Source organism: Somniosus microcephalus, chromosome 2 (assembly GCF_052327205.1).
Source record: "Somniosus microcephalus isolate GS21.2 chromosome 2, FLI_Smic_1.0, whole genome shotgun sequence".
Classification (NCBI taxonomy): Eukaryota; Metazoa; Chordata; class Chondrichthyes; order Squaliformes; family Somniosidae; genus Somniosus; species Somniosus microcephalus.
The window spans coordinates 92,485,837-92,494,481 of NC_140988.1; the positions used below are offsets into that span (position 1 = coordinate 92,485,837).

The 8,645-nt window shown below is 41.2% G+C and overlaps 1 protein-coding gene across 2 annotated transcripts in view; it reads left to right on the forward strand.

The window, feature by feature from the left end:
• Positions 1 to 4,868, forward strand: part of abce1 (ATP-binding cassette, sub-family E (OABP), member 1) — a 48,163-nt gene extending 43,295 nt beyond the window's left edge. For both annotated transcript variants that reach the window (XM_086011094.1, XM_086011102.1), the window contains 3 exons: positions 61 to 183; positions 3,481 to 3,592; positions 4,336 to 4,868. In XM_086011094.1, the coding sequence (XP_085867220.1) occupies positions 61 to 183; positions 3,481 to 3,592; positions 4,336 to 4,383 (283 nt within the window). In that variant the 3' untranslated portion in view covers positions 4,384 to 4,868. The remainder of the gene's footprint in view (positions 1 to 60; positions 184 to 3,480; positions 3,593 to 4,335) is intronic.
• Positions 4,869 to 8,645: the final 3,777 nt, after the last annotated feature.

Below are 8,645 nucleotides of genomic sequence, written 5' to 3' on the forward strand. Positions count from 1 at the left end.
ACTTTTCTGTTCCTTTATTAATTTACTAAATTGGTAATGACTGATCTTTTTATTTTTTAGTTTCATCCTCCACGCTAAGAAGACTGCCTTTGTTGTGGAACATGACTTTATAATGGCCACCTATTTGGCTGACCGTGTGATAGTGTTTGATGGAATACCATCTAGGAGTACAATAGCTAATCCGTAAGTTTTATTTCTTTGGGAGTAAGTCCGTTTCCAGCCCTCTCGTAAATTAGACCACTATTAGTGATGCAACTGCATGTGTTGCTTTTGCATTCTCTTTTCCCTCAACTCGGTGTGTAAATGCACCACCTGATGTGACACTAATTCATAAGGATCAGGGAAGTCTTAACTCATGAGTCCAGTATGTATGTAGATATCAGACGAGAACAGGATTGGGTTCAACTGGGATATCTTCCATAGTTGTTCTGTCACAACAAGAACATAAGTAATAATCAGGATTGAGAACATGCCAATCAGCCCATTGAATCTCATCCTTCTAGTACATTAAGATGCCACTATAGGAGAGCTATAGTTTTGAATAACTCCACTGGTTACAATCAGAGTAGTCTAGCAGTGAGGGAGACCTGACTCCATGTGAGCAATAAAATTAAGATTTCTACAAAAATTATAAATAGAATAATGGCAAGTCTGTTATTTTTCTGAGTAAAATAGAGGAGCACTGAACATAATGTACTCCATCTAGAGTTCCTTTCTCTCTCAAACAGTATATTGTTGCCTAATGCAGTGAATGCTAACTCAGGATAAAGTTGAATCGCCAATAAATAAAATGTGTGCAAATCCTAAATGGCCAAGTGATTAGGTAAGCTACGTGGATTAAATTACCTTTTCTTGTTCCTACCTTATGCTCTCTGAGGTTACCATTACTGAAAATAGATTTTGAAATGTATTTATTTTAATCTCCACATACTATAGATATAACCATGAAGCCAGTTGATGCAGTCTGTACTCATAACCATAGCAGCCAAAGTGTAACTCTCAGTAGTTGCTGACCTCCATTCTGTTCTTTTGGGCGGTTAAGCATGCACTGAGGAGTGGGGGGGAAAAAGAACAAGATGTGATGCTAAGAAGGTGAAATGATGTGCAAGATTGGTTAGCCAATGTATTAATATAAATTTTTAAAGAGGCAGAAGTATGGCTGATGACTTTTGAGTTGTACCTTGATGTATGTAGAAATTAATTTCATTTTGGAGTGAGAATTACACAACATTGAGTAAGTAATTCACCATTATTCTCAAATATGTCTTGCAATGCAGGAAGCTTCCACTATAATAGTAACCTAATAATTCTGAGCAGGAGTAGGCCATACGGCCCCTCGAGCGTGCTCTGCCATTCAATAAGATCATGGCTGATCTTCTACCTCAACTCCACTTTCCCGCCTGATCCCCCATATGTCTTGATTCATCTAGAGTTTGAAAATCTATCTACCTCAGCCTTGAATATATTCAACGACTCAGTATCCACAGCCCTTTGGGGCAGAGAATTCCAAAGATTCACAACCCTGAGTGAAGAAATTCCTCCTCATCTCAGTCTTAAATGGCCGACCCCTTATCCTGAGACTATGCCCCCAAGTTCTAGACTCTCCGGCCAGGGGAAACAACCCCTCAGTATCTTATATGTTTCAATGAGATCACCTCTCATTCTTCTAAACTCCAGAGACTATAGGCCCAATCTACTCAATCTCTCCTCCAAGACAATCCTCTCATCCCAGGGATCAATCTAGTGAACCTTCATTGCACCGCCTCTAAGGCATGTATGTTATTCCTCAGATAAGGAGACCAAAACTGTGCACGGTACTCCAGATGTGGTCTCACCAAAGCCCTGTACAATTGTAGTAAGACTTCCTTACTCTTGTACTCCAACCCCCTTACAATAAAGGCCAACATGCCATTTGCCTTCCTAATTGCTTGCTGTACCTGCATGCTAACTTTCTGTGTTTCCTGCACGAGGACACCTAAATCCCTCTGAACACCAACATTTAATAGTTTAAAAAAATATTCTTTTATATTCTTCCTACCAAAGTGAATAAACTCACATTTCACCATATTATACTCCATCTGTCACCTTATTGCCCACTCACTTAACCTGTCTACATCCCTTTGCAGGCTCTTTATGTCCTCCTCACAGCTTACTTTCCCACAGAGCTTTGTATCGTCAGCAAACTTGGATACATAGCACTCAGTCCCTTCATCCAAGTCATTAATATAGATTGTAAATACCGGAAACTTTCGATTAACCGGCCACTAAATAACCGGAAATGTCGGTTAACCGGCAAAATTCAGGAGTCTGTTCAGAGAACTTTTTTTACTTTTTTTTACTCATTTCTGGCTGTGCAAGCGTCTAACTGAAGCTGTTGCTAAGCTACAGAGACACTTGCAATCTGTGCTGATTGTTTTGAAGCTGTTGCTAAGCAACAGGGTTTGTTGCTCGATACGGAGCTCAGAAGCTCCGTATGTTTTAACTATAGCGCTCGATTCTCCGGCATTGTTGATAGACCGGCACCAGCTCGGTCCCGTCCGTGCCGGATACCAGAAAGTTTCCTGTAGCTGAGGCCCAAGCACTGATCCTTCTGGCACCCCACTAGTTGCAGGCTGCCAACCTGAAAATGTATGTTATTCCTCAGATAAGGAGACCAAAACTGTGCACAGTACTCCAGATGTGGTCCACCACGACTCTGTTTTCTGTCCGTTAACCAATCTTCAAGGATATATTACCCCCATGAGCCCTAATCTTGTGTAGCAACCTTTTATGTGGCACCTTATCGAATGCCTTTTGGAAATCCAACTATACTACATCCACTGGTTCCCCTTTATCCTGCAAGTTACATCCTCAAAAAACTGTTAAATTTGTTAAATACAATTTCCCTTTCATAAAAGCATGTTGACTCTGCCTAATCATGTTATGATTTTTTCTTCCTTAATAACGGATTCCAGCATTTTCCCGATGACTGATGTCAGGCTAACTGGCCTGTAGTTCCCTGTTTTCTCTCTCCCATCTTTCTTGAATAGCGGGGTTACATTTGCTACCTTCCAATCCACTGGAACCATTCTAGAATCTAGGAAATTTTGGAAGATCACAACCAATGCATCCACTATCTCTGCAGCTACCTCTTTTAGAACCCTAGGATGTGGGCCATTAGGTTCAGGGGATTTGTTGGCTTTTAGTCCCATTAATTTCTCAAGTACTTTTTCCTCTACTGATATTAATTACTTTAAGTTCCTCACTCTTATTAGCCCCTTGGTTCCCCACTATTTTGGTATGGTTTTTGTGTGTCTTCTACTGTGAAGACAGATACAAAATATTTGTTTACAATCTCTGCCATTTCCTTATTCCCCATTATAATTTCACCTGCCTCAGCCACTTGGGGACCAACGCTTACTTTTGCTGCTACTCTTACTTTTTACATAATATATCTGTAGTTCACTGCGCTCTGCTAATTGTTGTTTTAAACAATTCCAGCCCACAGACACTGCTTGCTGGAATGAATAAATTCTTGTCTCAGCTGGAAATCACGTTCAGAAGAGACCCAAACAATTATAGACCAAGGATTAATAAGATGAACTCCATCAAGGTGAGCATAAATCTTTATACATAATTATTAACTCCACAGTCACAGGAGTGAAAGCAATGTGTACTTTCATAGAGTAAAATTCCAAAAATAATTTCCATATGATTTACTGTAGTTATAGAAAATATAATAGGTTTGTTATTTATTCAAGCTCCCTTGAACTATTGCTATTAAGTCTTAAGTACTAGTTATCTTTTTAAGGTTTCTAAATACATATTTTCTGTTTACAATTTGCAGAAAATACCTGAGGGCCAATCAAATAATAAGTACATTACTTAATAAATACACAGAATTGGAGGAAATCGTGAAAAAAGATTTCCTCCGGTTGCCGTGTAAGGAGGTAGCCTTCCTGCTCTGTTGCAGTAACACTACCATTGTTCTCAAAGGGTTCAGGTCAGTGCTAGTAGCATAGCACTTTGCTCTATCAACACACTGCACCACTCAGTGATGGGAATGGGATCACATCTGCAGTTCCCCACAGTGAATTTGTAGTCTTGGTCGGGGTAATGCACAGTGACTAAGCTATCCCTTCCAAGCGGGCAAGAGAAAGAACAGCAAGGTGAGGCGAGTAACTGAAAGCTGCTTTTAAAGTGGCTTTAACAGAAGTTAACTTTCCCTTGTGTTTAATGGTTTATGGTAGAGAGAGGAGAAAGCAGAGGAAACTTTTTTTTTAAGCGTGTTTTCTGCAAAATGCAATTGGAAAACACACACTGTGATTTATTTGACTTCTCCTTTGTCTTTAATAGGATGTGGAGCAGAAGAAGAGTGGAAACTACTTTTTCTTGGATGACTAAACTTTCATTTTTGAGAGAGCCAAACGTGTGGCGAATCTAAATTGCCATATTCAATACAAGAAACATTTAGATTGAAAACTGACAGGCTGGATCTTTTACTGCTCAATCAACATCTTCAGAGCAGTTCTTCCTATTTTTTTTTGAAATTGTTAATTTTCCCCCTTGATACATTTGTAGCTAATTGGTATAAGATGCTGAAAATTGTGGTTTTACCACATCTACAATTATTTATTCATGGCTGTGATGTAAAACACCAGTTTGAGGTGTACAAGGGGGAAAGAAAAGACCTGGAATGGTCAGAACAACCATGTGATGAAAAAGGTGACCAGAGAGGTTGTGGTATATTTTAAAAAAAAAAAGTGGAAACATCAATTCTGCTTTTATTTTTACATCAGTTTCTTTTGACAATAATTGCATTTTGATGAGTAAACTTTATTTGCAAACGAAGTGTCCTATTAACAATATTAAATCATATAAAAACAAAACTGGTGTACTGTGTTTCCAATTCCTTTTTGTAGGCTGTAAATGCAAGATGTTGGATAAGTTACACAATGGAGAAACCTACAGTTGCAGTACAATTGAAGAGGAAGATTTCCTCTGTGCTATGTGTAACAAAATTGTAAACTAATTCTTACTGGAAATGATTTTGTTATATACATAGCACAGAGAAAATCCTCCTTCCTCTCTGACCCTTCCCAAGATGTTGGTAGTCTATTTGCCCAGCTTGAATTAATCTAATTATTATAATTAATCAAAACAAAAGGCTGTATTTTTTTGTGTGACCAGAGAAATGTGGGTAGGAAGATAGAAAAATATTAATATTGGAGAGGTGTCAAAAGCAGTAAAGCTTTATTACTATTTAGCAGTATAGGCAAACTTAATTGATACAAAACAGTAGTGAGAGTGGTCTGTGTATGCATTATGCAAGTGTACAACTAATTGGCTGGTTTGTGCACTCAACATTGACGTGGATTTTATTGTACGAATTGATCACAGCACCGTGTCTCTATTACCTAGTCAATTCAATTGGAAGCATTGACTGTTCCTAGTTCAGATGGGATAGCTAGAGAGTGCACTGATGAGGCAGCTTTCCCACAGAACAGGAACACAACAGATCTCTGGATGGTCCTGCCAGAACCAGGCTGTGGATGAGCAACCCCAAGCAAAGGGCCATTTTTGTCCCAGGAAGCTCATACTAGTTCTGAGAAGCCATCAACATCTCAAGTGGCATTTAAAGCGTTGGAATAGGCCTTATGAAATGTAGAAAAATCAATAGAGGTTTGCACTGAAAAGTCCTTGTAAATATTCCAAGTTTGGTTTTGTTGAGTTATTGGAATGGTTTATATTGTAAAAACCTGAACAGTAAACTAGGATGTGATGCTGTGTAGTGATTGTAAAGTGTCGGCTTTGTGTTTTCCAATCAGTGCAATACTAGGAGGAATGGAGGGAGTTTATGTAAAGGCTCATTGATGAAGATAAGAGTTTCTCTATGTAGGGAAATATGTTTTGACGAGTGGTTTATGCTTCAGTGAAAATGTCTCAAATAAGTTTCAATCACAGGTCTCTTGCTCCTGTTGCGGTTGTTTTGCCTGCTTCCTCTTCCTATGGCTGATAATCAGTCTCCATTTAGTTCTTTCCTCCTCTGACATGGCAACCTTGTCTACGACAATGCATAATACCATGCTAAAGAGCATATCCACACATTTGAATCTTCGCTTCAGCAATGAATTGCTCAATGTGAATTCTTGTATCTCTCTGCTGCATTGATAATCCTGTGCAGTGGTGTCAACGTCAAGCTGGGTGGTACTGCACTCATCTGGTTCCATTCCTATCTATCCAGTCTTAGCCAGAGAATCACCTGCAATGCCTTCTTTTCCCACTCCTGCATTGTTACCTCTGGAGTCCCCCAAGGATTTATCCTTGGTCCCTTCCTATTTCTCATCTACATGCTGACCCTTGGGAACATCATCCGAAAACACGACACCAAGTTCCACACGTACGCTGGCGACACCCAGCTGTACCTCACCACCACCTCTCTCGACCCCGCCATGGTCTCTAAATTGTCCGACATCCAGTACTGGATGAGGAGAAATTTTCTCCAACTAAACATTGGGAAGATCGAAGCCATTGTCTTCGGTCCCCATCACAAACTCCGTTCCCTAGGCACTGACTCCATCCCTCTCCCTGGCAACTGCCTGAGGCTGAATCAGACTGTTCGCAACCTTGGTGTCATATTTAACCCCGAGATGAGCTTCCAGCCAAGCCTCAATATCGTCCAGATCTTGTTGCATGCGGACATGGACTGCTTCATTATCTGAGGAGTAACGAATGGAACTGAACACTGCAATCATCAGTGAAGATCCCCACTTCTGACCTTATGATGGAGGGAAGGTCATTGATGAAGATGGTTGAGCCTAGCACACTGCCCTGTGGAACTCCTGCAGCAATGTCCTGGGGCAAAGATGATTGACCTCCAACAACCACAATCTCCATAACATCACCCGACTCTGCCCCTGCTTCAGCTCATCTGCTGAAATCCTCATTCATGCCTTTGTTACCTCTAGACTTGACTATTCCAACGCACGTCTGGCTGGCCTCCCACATTCTACCCTCCATAAACTTAAGCTCATCCAAAACTCTGCTGCCCATATCATAACTCGCACCAAGTCCTGCTCACCCATCACCCCTGTGCTTGCTGATTTACATTGGCTCCCGGCTGAGCAATACCTTGATTTTAAGATATCCATGTTTTCAAATCCCTTCATGGCCTCGCGCCTTCCTATCTCTAATCTCCAGCCCTACAACCTTCCACAATATCTGTGCTCCTCCAATTCTGGCCTCTTGAGCATCGCCGATTTTAATCGCTCCACCGTTGACGGCCGTGCCTTCAACGGCCAAGGCCTTAAGCTCTGGAATTGCCTCCCTAAGCCCCTCCACCTTTTTCCTCCTTAATACCTACCTCTTTGACCAAGGTTTTGGTCATCTGCCCTAATAACTCCTTATGTGGCTCGATGTCAAATTTTGTTTGATAACAGTCCTGTGAAGAGCCTTGGGATGTTTTACTATGTTAAAGGCACTATATAAATGCAAGTTATTATTTATCTTTTCACTTTTCTCATTATGCCTCCTAGTCTTATGCTAATACCACTTTTGCCATCTAACCATCTCCTGCTTTCCACATTACAGTTCATCTATTCTTCTGTTTTTTCACTCCCCATTCCTTTTGTTGTATTCTTAACTGCTGTTCATCTCCAACTAGGTCTGAAGGATCCACACCTAAAATGACAATTTGTTTGTTATCTCCACCAATGCTGCCTGACCTAGTGACTGTTTCAGCATTTTCTGTTTCTTTCCCCCCCCCCCCCCATATAAATTTTACCAAGCAATAATGAAAACAACTGAAGAGATTGTTTCCTGGATGTTGCCTGACCTGCTGAGTTTTTCCAGCATTTTCTGTTGTTATTTCGGATTTCCAACATCTGCAGTATTTTGCTATCGTACCAGATTGTTTTGGTGATTGAGAAGCATTTTGTCATTTGGCAAGCCTAAATGCTATCGATGCATGCTGGGAAGTTTTACATGCTCAGTCTAGAGCTGCAATCAAACTTGTCTGGACTTAAACCAAAAGACTTTGCAACATTTATATTGAGTTTGGCTGGGGACATGATTCTGACAAAAGCTGGTTTTAAGACAACTTAAGGTTAATTGGATTGGGCCTGAAACCGAGTGCGAAGCGCGATCTGACTGCGCCCGTTCAAAATGGTGCAGGCAGCACGCAAAATTTGTGCTGCTTGCTCATTTACACGATTGGAGCGTTGAGTTCAGTGCTAAATGGGCTGCTGGTTGGCTCAGCGCTCGAGGGAGGGAGGTCAGGGGACAATATTGAATGCAGTCTACCGGCCAATAACATTTTGCCTGGACTCCACGTCTGAAAGGAGAGGTGCTTTGTTGCAGAAATACCTCATTGTCATTCTGGATGCAGCCATGTCTCAACAGGGAAGAAAAAGGGCAAGGCGCTTCTCTGATGTAGCACTGGTGGCCTTGGTCTTGGGGGTACACATAAGAAGACAGGTTCTCTACCTAAGGTGGCCTTAAGGGAAGAATGCAGTGGGAGGAGATAGCACAAGCTGTCAGTGCCACGTGTGTTGCCCCAGGACCTGGATCCAGTGTCGGAAGAACTTTAATGGCCTCATCCGAGTGGTCAAGGTGAGTGAATGCATCTTCAAATACCATATCCCACCAACTGCACCGCCAGCCTCGCA